The sequence below is a fragment of the Canis lupus genome, chromosome 10 (genome assembly GCF_011100685.1).
Source record: "Canis lupus familiaris isolate Mischka breed German Shepherd chromosome 10, alternate assembly UU_Cfam_GSD_1.0, whole genome shotgun sequence".
Classification (NCBI taxonomy): Eukaryota; Metazoa; Chordata; class Mammalia; order Carnivora; family Canidae; genus Canis; species Canis lupus.
The window spans coordinates 22,513,046-22,526,583 of NC_049231.1; the positions used below are offsets into that span (position 1 = coordinate 22,513,046).

General features: G+C 55.7%; 1 protein-coding gene across 4 annotated transcripts in view; it reads right to left on the reverse strand.

Moving 5' to 3' along the window:
- Positions 1-833: 833 nt before the first annotated feature.
- PARVB (parvin beta) overlaps positions 834-13,538 on the reverse strand; it is a 97,538-nt gene continuing 84,833 nt past the window's right edge. For all 4 annotated transcript variants that reach the window (XM_038550264.1, XM_038550267.1, XM_038550265.1 and 1 more), the window contains exons 11-13: positions 8,285-8,386; positions 3,746-3,818; positions 834-2,516 (exon numbers count right to left, since the gene is read on the reverse strand). In XM_038550264.1, coding sequence (XP_038406192.1) covers positions 2,440-2,516; positions 3,746-3,818; positions 8,285-8,386 — 252 coding nt within the window. In that variant the 3' untranslated portion in view covers positions 834-2,439. The remainder of the gene's footprint in view (positions 2,517-3,745; positions 3,819-8,284; positions 8,387-13,538) is intronic.

Genomic DNA, 13,538 nt, shown 5'->3' on the forward strand with positions numbered 1-13,538 from the left:
GGACTCAAACAGCCACTCGGAGGAGGATAAAAGGTGACCATCTCGCCACCCCCACCTGGGCCCACGCTCGGGGCCCCTAACCCTGAGCCGGCGCCACTTGGGCGCAAATTCTCTCGCTGTCACTTAGTTCCTGCGGAGGGCCCCCTGCCCCCCCACACACACACTCCCCGCCAACAGAAAAACAATCCACTGAAAATGTGGGTCAATGGAGAAGGAAAGGTTCTAGAACTTTCCAGGGTCAAGGAAGAGGCTTCTGCTGCAGAGGTTACCCCCAAGAAGATGCCCAGGCATGCCAGGGTGTGAATGTCCAGGCCTCGTGTTGAGCTGATTGAAAGCGGACAGTGAAGGGAGGAGGCTGAGATGCACACGGCACAGGGGCCTTGGCAGGTGTGCAGAAGGCAGACCTGCCACCTCCGAACCAACCTGAATAAAACCAGGTTGGAACACAGATCACACGCCTTGCTGGCGCCGTGGCCTTCAACAGTCGGCAGAGGCAGCTGCGCCTGTTCACGTAGGCCCGCATCTCGGGATCCCCTGTACCCTCCTCCCAGGAGCACAGAGGGCTTGCCGTGTGCTCCCTGCCCAGTGAGGAGGAGCTCCCCACCGCCCAGCACCACTGCCTCCCCTCGCAGCCGCCAGAGCTGCCCACCTGGGCTGAACACCCCGAGACTGCATTCGTTCCAAACACCATCTCTCCCGCCCCCTCCGCCCCCCTGGGCCCCCAGGGGTGAGCACAGCCCCGCCAGGCCCGCCTGTGAACGCCGCACGGCTCTGGGGGCCGGCTGGGATTCTATGTGTGTGATGAAGTCAGCACAGAACGTTCCAGCCTTGGCTATTTTGTCAAAGTGGCCCTTTAATGTCACCGCATCCCACAAGAGACACCGTAATACTGTTTTAATTATTTCTTGCTCCTGCTGGGAAACCACTTCCATCACAACGGTTATTTGGAAACTCCCGCCAGCCTGGCGGCTGTAGAGCTGAGACACAACAGCAAAGGGTTTCCTGAGTCGCGAGCGCCGGCGTTCGATTTAATACTAACAACCAGCTCAACAGCTCTGATCGACAGCGGGAAGGTGAAAATCTGAGATGAGAAAGACCCGTCCTGCTTGGCAGCAAATGCTGAGCCCAGGGAGGAGGCTGCCGGCGGGGGCGCTGCAGGTGCAGTGACACAGTGCAGGTGCCCCCCTCAGCAGAGGGGAGGCCCCCCCATCTCTCTTGAGCCAAGGTGAGTAGGGGAGGGGACCAAGAGCATCCCTTTTGGGAGTACCCAGTGGGAGATGCCAGCAGGGTTCCAGAAAGCCATGCTGCGGGGGAGGGGGATGAAGACTTCGTATCCCCCCAGTAAGGGCTGAACTGTGTCCCCCGGAATCCATATGTTGAAGCTCTAACCCTGAGCACCTCAGAATGTCACCATACTTGGAGATGGGGTCTTTGCAGAGGCCAGGACATTACAATGAGGTCATGGGTGGCCCTCATCCCTATGGCTGGTGTCCTTATAAGAGGAGATTAGGACACAGCCAGGGACAGAGGGAGGACACGGGGGAGGGATGGCCACCTGCAAGCCAAGGAGAGGGGCTTCCGGCGGCGCCAGCCCTGCCTCAATGCTGGGCTTCGGGCCTCCGCCACTGGGAGACAACACAGTCCTGTTTTCCTGTCGTCTAAGCCCCCACTTTGTTACAGCGGCCCCTGCAAATGGAGAGACTCCGTTTTTTAAAAGCTTAAAAATGCATCGATTCCCAAACAGGGCCTCTGAGATGTGTCAAGCGACATTTTAGATCTGGTTCCTGACGCAGCCCACTTGGCTGTCACCAAAAAAACAAAAACAAAAACCCAAAACAAAAACACCAAAAAAAACCCCCTCCAAAATCGCCTCAGCAAATCCTGCCTCCCACGCAGTGGCAGCTGAGGGTCACCCGGGTCTTAGACGTTTGTGCAAAAGGTAAATGAAAAGAATACTGGCTGATCAAGAGGCAGAATGTGGGGCGGGCCCTCCCATCCCATCAGAAGCTTCTGGGACTTTAGAGGGGAGTTTTTAAAACTACAAAACGCTTTTTACTAAAAAGGCCTTGCTTCCAAGGAGAGTCGCCCGCACCGGTCAAGCTGACCCATGGCTCCTGCAGAGCGGTCGGGGCTGCTGTGATCACCCGCGGTCATTAACTCCTCCGTGGAAAGGCTTTCGGGGCGCCCCTCCCACAGGCTGGGGGATTTGGGTGGGATCAGGGCCGACTAGTGAGAACCCATGGGGCCACACACAAGCACAGGGGGGTGCCGAACCCTGCATTTTAAAGGATGCTGCCCACTGTGTGTTACACTATGGAGCTTATGAGCAATGACCCAAACAGGCTGGTGGAGCAGGGGTGGGGTGGGATGGGGTGGGGTGCGGTGGGGTGGGGGAAGCCAGGCCCGCACGCCTGGCACAGGCTCTGCGGCTCACTGCTGTCACTCCAGATTCTTGTATTTGGTGAACAGGTTGTAAAGAACTCTCAGGGTGGATTTGAGATCCAGGTTCACCACATCTGTGGAAGAAAAGAGAGGCGCTGTTGGAGAGGCGAGAGGACCTGAGCCCTGGTGCTGGTGCGCAGGAGGCATGGGGTTAAAGTGCTTCGGGTTAAAGACCGACCCCCTGGGTGGTGCCATCCCGAGTGGCCCTGAGAGGCCCCAGGCCGCCAGCCCCCTGAGCGAGCCCCTGGGATGGCCAGGACCAGGCTGCTCCTCCTGCATCCCTTCTAGGACGTGGGTCCGGCAAGTCTGGGGACCCATGGTGTCTATGTGCTGTGGGATCTCCAACAGCCAAGCACCTACCTGTGCCAGGACAGAGCGCAGGCCTTCTGGGGCAGGGTGGGGCCAGGGCTGCTGCCCTCTCCTGCGCCCTCAAGGCCAAGCGATGGGCTACATGGTGCGGCCCACGGCAGGACCCTCGGCCCGTCAAGTCCAGGCTGCCTTCTTTGGTGGGAAGGGCACCTGGGTTTCCTCCTCACTTGCCCTATGACTTAGCCAACAAGTACCTTCCCTGCTCTGGGCCTCTGCCTGTTTGCCGGTGAAACTGGCCCATCGGACCAGATGAGGCCAAAGGCCCTTCTCTGGCCACAGAACGATCACCATGCTCTCCCGCTGTAGGCACTCACCCCCAGAGCAAGACATAGCACCCCGTACAGAGGAAGGCTGCCGAGCAGCTGCCGTGAACCGACAGGTGGCCTTGTACCTGGTCCCGGAGTGCATTTCCAGCCTCCGCCCAGAGCCGGAGGGAAGCACAGGGAGCTGGCGCAGGGAGCTGGTTCCTTCCTGCCTCTCCATTTTGTAAAGGAGACCAAGACTCACCGAGGAGAGACGGCCTGCCGACCAGCTTACCGACTCAGGGGGAACGCAAGGGCTCACACGTGCACCCGGGGCTCCCCGGGGCTCCCCGCTGCTGCTCAGACCCACACGCAGCATGACCGTGCCTCGTCCCTGCTCACAAGCACTGCCCTTTGTTGGCCATCAGGGACACAGCCTGACACTCGTCCAACTGAGGCAAGCCTTTCATACCCTCTCAAGGCATGAAACAGCATCTCTAGCCTGAGTGCTGGCACCTGCAGGGCGTGCAGATCCCGAGGCTCGTGGGCAGAGGTCACGTCCTCCGTCCGAGTCAAGCAGTTACTAGCGACCAGCGACAGTGGTTCTGCCAGCACAGTCCTTCTGGGTCCCTGAAGCTAAGAGCACAGGGGGCGCGGGGGCCGGGGTTGGCAGGGCGGGGGCCGGACGTTACCTTCAGGCCGAGCTTTGGGTGTCTTGAGCCCTCCGTCCAGCATCAGCTCAAAGGCAAACGCCACGTTGTGGACCTGCCAGGGCAGTGAGAGCAGAATCGGTACATCCACAGGCCCCAACGGGCCCAGTGCAGGGCGCCGGCTGGGCAGGGGTGTAGGGCGAAGATGTTTACTAGACGGTCCTTACTCCGCTCAACCAGTGACCGGGGGCAGCTCAGAGAGATGCAGGGGTGAAGGCACAAAGCCTGCCCTCGAGGGCCCTGGGGTCCCCAAGCGTCTGCTCTGCCACAGGCCACACAATGAGAAGTGACAGTGACTCTGGCACTTTCACAGACAAGGAAGCCAAGGCTCAGAGAGGACGTCACTTCCCAGAAGCACCCAGAGCTCTGCACTGTCCCCAGCCCAGAGCAGTCTGCCCACTGTGCGCTGGGAGGGCCTCACAGAGCCGCGTGTGCACAGCTGCGGGCAGGACATCCCGCTCAAGGGCAGTGGTGGCCCAGGTACCAGGGACCCTGCTGGAACGGAAGTCAGCCCGGTGGTGGCTGCAGGTGGCAGGACCCTGGTTCTGACCTCGACTTACCAGATGTCACAGGAAGATGGATGCCCGCCCCCCCCGACTTCTCCCCGAAATGAAAGGTACCACTCAGCCCACGAGGATGCTGGAAGCTTATATTCTGCTAACAGCTTCTAAAGAGGTTTAAAATAACACCTTCTCTGCTGCATTTATCACCTGAATCACAGGGACGCCGGGAGACCAACCACATCACAGCCAGCCATCTGCTGGGAGCAAAGGCTGTCAGGGGGTGGGGTTGGGGGGGCACCAGAAAATGAAATAAATCATAGAGTCAGAGCTAGAGAGGACCCTGGGGCCCTTAGTAATTAAATATCCTCTCAACAGTAATATCTTTACGATTTCTGTGTAAATGAACCAGAAATACGGGCATTTTACTTGTAGTTTAATAATTAACCAGGAAAATGATGTTTGACAAAATAACCTGCAGTTGATCAACCCCTCCCACTCACTCCCCCCACCCCCCACCTCACCCCCGCACAGGAGCTCAGGGATGGCATAGTGGCCTCCAGGACCCTCGACGGCACCAGCACTGGGCAGGTGGCGCTCAGAGCGGCCCCGTGTGGGGACAGGCCCCTCGCACCCAACCCTGGACGGGGCTGCACGTGACCAGACACAGGAGGCAGGGGGATCCCGGGCCATTCCCGAGGGCCAAGTGGGAATGCCACGCAGGGTGTCAGACACCTGGGTGCACAGGGCCGGCCTGGCCCAGAGGAGGGGCGGTGGGGATGCGCCAAGGCTGCTTTTCGGAGGCAGTCCCGGGGCCGAGGTGGGTGAGGACAGGAGAGCTGGCTCCTGGTAAAGTGCTTGGCGCTGAGCAGGTCGGGCTCCTGAAACCCCACACCTGCCCTGCCCAGGCTTCCCTTCTGCTTTCTTCTCACTCTGAGCAAACCACCAGGCAGGAAGTCCTGGCTGCCCTGCTCTCATCCCAGAGGCACCCTCACCTCCGCCGACCCCTGGCCCCAGGCAGCCGGAACAGTGCAGCCAGAACAGCAAAGAGCTCCCCAGACCCGAGGGGACCAGGCCCCAAGCCATCCCTGGGAGCCAGCCACCCGGCCAGGACACCCTGAAATCCTTGCCCTCTGCAATTCACAGGATTTTTGAAAACCTGGCCAGGCGATGGAAGGATAGAAGTTTCCAGAACAGGGGCGGATCCCATTTCCTTGACCCCAGGGAGGGAATATGATGAGGGGACGGAATGCAAAGCCTCTCCTTGTATTTGCCGGCACGAACCAGCAGAGTCTCCACTCCCCAGAGAGAGGGACGCTGTGGAGTCTTCCAGAAAGATGATCAATGGGCACAAGGTACTCAGCAAAGTGGCTCCCACTGAGTAAGAAGATAAAACACAAAGCCACGGCTCGTGCCCACGTCCCAGAAAGCTCAAAGAGTGCCGAAAGCTCAAAGAGTGCCGTTTGTCGTGTGCAGCAACCTAGGACATCCGAGCTGTCTGGTCTCATTGTTTTTTAAATCCAGGGCAATTGTTTAAAAACACTCTGGAAAACTGTGTGGAGGTTCCTCAAACAGTTAAAAATATACCTGCCCTACGACCCAGCAATTGCACTGTTGGGGATTTACCCCAAAGATACAAATGCAATGAAACGCCGGGACACCTGCACCCCGATGTTTCTAGCAGCAATGGCCACTATAGCCAAACTGTGGAAGGAGCCTCGGTGTCCAACGAAAGATGAATGGATAAAGAAGATGTGGTTTATGTATACAATGGAACATTACTCAGCTATTAGAAATAACAAATACCCACCATTTGCTTCAACGTGGATGGAACTGGAGGGTATTATGCTGAGTGAAGTAAGTCAGTCGGAGAAGGACAAACATTATATGTTCTCATTCATTTGGGGAATATAAATAATAGTGAAAGGGAAAATAAGGGAAGGGAGAAGAAATGGGTGGGAAATATCAGAAAGGGAGACAGAACGTAAAGACTGCTAACTCTGGGAAACGAACTAGGGGTGGTAGAAGGGGAGGAGGGCGGGGGGTGGGAGTGAATGGGTGACGGGCACTGGGTGTTATTCTGTATGTTAGTAAATTGAACACCAATAAAAAAAAATAAGAAATTTGGAAGGCAAAAAAAAAAAAAAAAAAAAAAAAAAAAAAAAACCACAGGTCATCACTCCGTGTGGGGAGAGCAGCCCCGGGCCTGTCTCCTGTTGCGCTCAGAAGACGCTCAGTGCCCTCCCTTCTGGAAACGCAGAGCTCCCAGCGTTGGAGCAGATGCGCCCCCACGGAGCCTGCGCCCCCAGGAGACAGCTAGTGGGTGGACCCCAGCAGCCCCCACAGTCCTGCCACAGCTGCAGGCAGCGCCCAAGAGCTCGGGTGCAGGGACCGGCCTGGAGCGAGTTCAGGTCTATGCAGCGGGGAGATGCCACTGCCCGTGAGCTCGTGATGCCAGGAGGCTAATAAAGAGGACGAGCTTGCAAAGAACCTGCCAGTAACTCTCATGATGAGCATCGCTCCCCGAAGAGGGACCAGGAAGCCGGTTAAGAATCCACCGGAATTCTAGCATCTTCCCCAAGGAGAGCTCCGGCTGCCCGCAGAGCCACCCCCACCCCCAGGGCGTCCCCTTTGTGAGGGTGAATGGGCCACTGGACGCTGTCCCCTAAAGCAGCCTTCCCTCCATGGCTCTGGAGATGGTCCTTAGGCCTCCCGCACCTCCCAGGCCAGGGCAGCAACCAACAAAAACTCTCAGCCCTGTTGCAAAGAGAATAAGGCCGGAGGCGGAGGGAGGGCACCCCTGCCCCCGCCAGGTGCACAGTCTCATCCTGGGAAGAAACCCAGATCCAGATACTTGGCTCAATTCACCGCTGCTGCCAGCATTGTTATTAATTTGAACAAAGGAGGAAATCTCTCTCCCACACGATGCTTCTGCCACCAGCCAGGTCGGGCCTGGAAACGCACGAGCCTCTTCGCCACATCAGCTGTGTGCTCGTTTCCAGAACGAAGCAAAGGCGCCCTTGTCTCCTAATGGGAGTTCTGCTCGTTCCCCTGGCTCGAGCTCTCTGCATTCACCACGGCTCAAACGTGCCAGGACCTCTCTACTCTGTTCTGATTCCATCTCAGCAGGCGAGGCAAGAGCAATTTGGCCACGAGCAAGCTGCCTGCAAGGTGCCAGAAGTATGCAGATTGATAAACACTGGCCCCACTGTCGGATGTTTCTCTGGCGGCCACCACCCGCTTGCATCGTCGGCCTCTCTGACTCACGGGTCTAGCACTTTGGGAAAAATCAAGTGACAGATGCCCGTGAGTTCAAAGCAATACGGATCGTGCATAAGCCAAGCTTCTAAAGGCAACGCACTAACTACTGTCTGCATAGGCTGAACTCTGGGGAGGCCCCGAGCAGCGGGCAAAACACCCGGTCACACGCAGTGAACACGAGACGTGGCAACCCGAACTCAGAGGTTGCATCCTTTGACCCAAACGATCCTATTGGGGGGGGATGTTCCTAGAAAATTCACAGGAATGGATATATATGTCTATATTTGAGGAGATGCCCTATTATTTCAAGGGGGGAAAACCCCAGAAATGAGTTAATTGTCCAAGAGTAGGGGAGACAGGGAGACAGTGGCCTCAGAGCTGTGGGGCTTTGTGCTACCGCTGAGAAGAGCACTTGAGGAGGTGGACCTAGCCGGGAGAACCAGAGGTGACACATGCACATCAACAAACAGGAGAAGGATTTGCAACTCTACAGACGTCCCACCACAGTGATTAAAAATGGTACCGTCTCATGGTGAAAGACCCCAAGAGAATGTGGCACAGGACACTTGGGTTTATGTCTACTGCTAAGGGTTGGGTTGTGTCTAATTGCAGGACCATTTGTGGGGCAGTTTTTTGTTTTTTGTTTTTTTTGGAGGACTCCAGCCAGAGCCCCAAGAAGAGCCACGGGGGATAATCTAGGTTGCGTGCTTTAGTGAGGACGCCTGGGGCTGCTCTGAGGATGGAGACCACACACACGTACCTTCTGGTCGAAGCTGTCTGGGGTCAGATAGAAGTTGTGCAGGGGCACAAAGTAGTCTTCTAGAAGGCCCATGAGCAGAACCAGGTACACGCCATCTGCAAACTACAGAGAAACACGCAGTGATGTGTCTGGGCTGTACATGGAGGTGGTGAATGCTCTGCACCGATTCAAACGAAGGAGAATGTTTTCATGTCAGAAATCCGTGCCTCGTGCAGGCAGGAACCCGCAATTAGGTGAAGGAAGGACCTGGGTGCGAAGCATGTGGCTCGGGACTGGATGTGGCCACACATGTGGTTGGGGCTGGAGCGCATCCACAGGGATGGGGCCACGGCTCTGGATCCGGACAGCCTGGCCATGAGGTCTGTCTCCCCAGGACTGACCTCGGGGTAACACTGGTTCCCCTCTCTCAGGGTTGGCATGAGGACCCGGCAAGAAGGGAACAGGGAGCACCCCGCATATGGCGAGCATGTCATGGGTGTTGGCAGCTGGCGGGATCCACTCATGACCTGCAGGACGCCCTAGGCTCTGGTTTGGGGTTTGCTGCCCTGTTTCCCATGCTCACTTTGTCAGCTCCTGAGCACTTTCTTCAGTGCTGGACGAGGTGTTCCCATGCTTGAGCCTGGTGACAATGAGCCTTTGTGTGTCCATCTAGATGAGCATCTAGTGTCCATCCCAGCTAGACCCTGAACACTGAGCAGCACTGGGGCAGGGAAAGCCCTGCAGGCTGCAGCCCTCAATCAAGACCTCTCTCCTGGCTCGAGCTAGACCTGGGTGGCCCTTTGGCTCAGGGCGTGATCCTGGGGTCCTGGGATAGAGTCCACAGCGGGCTTCAGTGGGGAGCCTGCTTCTCCCTCTGCCTGGGTCTCTGCCTCTCTCTGTGTGTCTCTCATGAATAATAATAATAATTAAAATCTTTAAAAAAAAAAAAAAAGACCCCTCTCCCCACCACCTGGCCCAGCAGCACCTCCCACCCACAGGAGAGGAACCAGGAATCTAAAACAAAAGACCCAGCTCTTTGGCAGACAGCCCTCCCCACCCCCAATAAACCAGGGAGCAGCTACTTCCTTTAAAGGTGAAGCAACGGAGACCAGTGAGGACACAGCAAATTGCCCGAGGGGACAAGAGAACCAAGGCACAGTCCGCACCTGGAGGGCAGATGGCATCTCTGAGGGGCTGAGCCCTGCTGGGTCCACTGCAGGCCCAGCCTCCTGATGTCTGAAATGGTGTCATCCAATATGACAGTCCCTGGCCGCATGTGCCTATTAAACCTAGACTTTTTAAAAAGATTTTATGTATTTATTGATGAGCAACACAGAGAAAGAGGCAGAGACACAGGCAGAGGGAGCCAGATGCAGGGAGCCAGATGTGGGACTCGATCCCAGGACTCCAGGATCACGCCCTGAGCTGAAGGCAGACGCTCAACTGCTGAGCCACCCAGGCGTCCCTATTTTTTCGTTTGAATGTTGCAGACTTATTTTTTTTTTACTATGGTAAAATATACATAATGTGAAATCTCCCATTTTATACATGTTTGAGTATTCAGGTGAGTGGCATTAAGTCCATTCATACTGTGTGCATCCATCCATCCATCCATCCGTCTGTCCATTCCAGAACTCTCATCATCTTGCAAAACTGAAACTCCGTGCCCATTAAACAAAAACTCCCCCAAACCTCTCACCCAACCCCTGGTGTCCACACCCTACTCTCTGTCTCTGAATTTGCCTCCTCTAGGGGACATCACATAAGTGACACTGTACGATATTTATCCTTTCATATCTGGCTTACGTAGACTTTTTTTTAGTTGAGATAAAGCATACATAAAATTTACCATGTTAAGAACTTTCATACTATTATGTAACCAAGTGCCAAAACTCTTACGTCTACAAAATGCTTAAATTAATTAAAATAGGGGGCAGCCCGGGTGGCTCAGTGGTTGAGCGCCGCCTTCAGCCCAGGGTGTGATCTGGAGACTCAGGATTGAGTCTGCACTGGGCTCCCTGCAGGGAGCCTGCTTCTCCCTCTGCCTGTGTGTGTGTGTCTCTCTCTCTGTGTCTCTCATGAATAAATAAATAGAAAATCTTTAAAAAAGAAGAAAAAAACAAGAGCTCCTTCCCCCATCCTAGACAGGCCACCAAGGCCTCCAATTTAAAGATGTAAAGTCAAAATCAGAAACATCCAGTATCACCGAGTTGAAAGGGGAAGGGCAGCTAAGAAACAAAGCCCAAGGCAGAGGGACACCATCCTTCCAAGGAGAGCGTTCCAGGCCCTGGTCCAACGTGATCTGACTGGTGAATGCCCCACGTCTGCGTGGCAAGGGTGTCATGCGTCCACACCATGAGGAAGCCACATTACTCATCTCCTTAGGGGGTCAGAGGGCTTTTTAAAACCACGTCCCCTCCATGCAGCAGCTCCCCCCGACTGTGCTCCAGGAAGAGTGTGCTGGCCAGACTCTCCCGGTGACACGGCCCCTGCAGGCCCAACAAAACCAGCTCAGTCGTCAGCGCTGACCTGTTTCCAGGACATCCGTGAATGAATATCCTGCCCCTACCAAACTGCCCAGGAGGTGCAGGGAGGCGAGTGGGTCAGAGAGCCTCTGCTCCTTCCCACGGCCTCGCCATGCCCGGGTGGTGGGAGAGATGGGGGCTGCAGAGGAAGGCGTGGCAGGGAGAGGGGTGCCGGGGAGGGTGGGAGCCAGGTCCAGCTGGCGGCTTATCAGCCCACGGGCTGGACGCTTCTAGTTCACACTCAGGAGAGCACACATTTGTCATGAGGCAGGGGCATGCCCTTGCTCAGACCCCACGGATGCCCCACGGACACCCCACAGCTCCCACGGCTCCCAGGGCAATGCCCAGCTTGCAAGGGTATGACCTCCATCAAGCCCCCCCCCCCTTATCTGCTGCCCCCTCAACATGAGGAGAGAAGCGCAGAGACACGGAGTAACCGGCCCAAGTGCCGCAGAGCTAGGAAGCTGCCCAGAATATAGGAGTGGTTTTATTTTATCTTATTTTTAAAGATTTTATTTATTTATTCATGAGAAACACACAGAGAGGCAGAGACACAGACAGAGGGAGAAGTAGGCTCCTTGTGGGGAGCCCGATGCAGGACTCGACCCCAGGACCCCCGGGGTCACGCCCTGAGCCAAAGGCAGACCCTCAACTGCTGAGCCACTCGGGTGTCCCTACAGGAGTGGTTTTAAAAAGGAGGGAAAAACACATGCATGTCACACACGCGCACACACATGCACACACCCTGAGCCGGACTTTGAGCCCAGGTCTCCCTGAGGATGCACGTTATTTATAAAAATCTCTCTTCTGGTGGACCAGTGGTTAGAAATACTTTTAAGATACTCCTTGAAGCACGGTGGTAGAGAAAAAAAAGGGAGACGCCAAGCACATAACGATCAATGCAAACCGAGGTGTAGGGTCACAGTCGGGATGTCCGGCGACCACTGCTGCTGTGTGTGCATCACCCCGGGTGGGGCGGGGGGAGTGACAGCTGGGAACGGCTGGCAGGGCCCAGGATGCCCAAGAGGGCAAACCTCCCCGGGCCCTGGAAGCATCACTGCCTTTGCACTGACGATCCCACTGCCGGGTCCCTCCCCCCCATCACAACAGTGGGATGCGCCCCATCCCGAGGAGCCGGCTTAGTGACGTGCGGCCCAGCCTCAGGACGGAATAGAAGGCAGTCCTCAGAGGTGACTGGTACGGACGGACAGACTGGGCAAGGGAAGAGGGTTAGATGCCATCATGCGCACAGACTCAAATAAACAAAATACGCGTTACACAAGAGCTGTACAGTGAGAGCCACGGTCACCTGCAAAACGCACCTACGCACACGCACGACGTCTAGAACACACATCCGACCATGAGGTGCAGTCAGTTAGGTCTGGGGAGGAGGAAGCGGGGAGGCGGCGAGGAGGGAGGAAGGGGAACTGTTATTTTTAGGCTGGGACGCTCCTGGACTGAGGAAATAGCCAACGGCAGGTCATGAGGCTGGGTGCGCAGTGCCCGCAAACTACGACAAACGACGCACCGATGAATATACTAATTAAAAACGGTCCATTGGGCTTTCTAGTACAGACCCGTGCTGTCCAGGATCAGCCAGCCAGGTGGAAGAAAGGTCCAGAACAAAACCCCCCGGCACCGTTATCTCTGGGTGCTGGGATTAGGGATGATTTTTATTTGTTTTGCTTATCTGCGTTTTCAGACATTCTACAATGAACCTGAATTACTTTTTTAATTAGAAAAGCAAATGGGAAAAGGCAAAGCAAGACACAGAACGGAAGCAATCGCCCAGGGGTTTAAGAAGGATTGGCTGGGGGTTAGAGGGAATCTGCACCGAGAGGTCTAAAGACTCTGAATTCAAGCATCCAGCTAATCCTGGGAAAATTATATTTTGTCTTCGATGCCTGGGGAGCGTTTGAAACAGATTTTCACTGTGTGACATTAGCTCTGAGCGGAGTGGGGGAGTATATTTTATATACTAGCTGCAGGAGATATATTTTGTGCACCCTCGTTGGACAGGTATTTAGCGAGCACTTGCTCAGTAAGCATGGCCGTGGAGAACAGAAGCGGGGGCACGGAACGTTCTAGACTGAAAGAATTGCACGTGCCACAGCCCTTCGGTGGGGGTGGCAGGACGTCTCAGAGGGTGTTACGGGTTCAGCTGGGTCCCCCTCAAAAAAAGTGTTGGAGTCCTAACCCGCAGAACCTGTGACTGTGACCTTATTAGGAAGTATGCTCATGACGGAGGTAAGATGAGGTCACCGGGATGGGCCCTAATCCAACACAACCAGTGTCCTAACTAAAAGGGGACATCTCGGGACCCCTGGGTGGCTCATCTGCCTTTGGCTCAGGGCATGATCCTGGAGTCCCAGGATCGAGTCCCACATCGGGCTCCCTGCAGGGAACTTGCCTCTCCCTCTGCCCGTGTCTCTGCCTCTCACTGTGTGTGTCATGAATGAATAAATAAAGTCTTTTAAAAAAATAAAATAAAAGCACGTTGAGATCCCAGCAACATGAATTGTTTCTTAAGAGGGGAATGGGTAGCTGATTTAAAAAAAAAAAGGGGACATCTGGACACGACACACAGACATGGGGGGGAGTGTCAGGTGACGATGAAGGCAGGGATGCGGGTGAGGCGTCTACAACCCAGCGGACGTCCCTGCAGCTGGGGGAGAGGCCTGGCACGGAGCCCCCACCTCCCCTGCCCCCCAGAGCCCCAGGAGGAAGCAGCCCTGCCAACACCAGTTGGG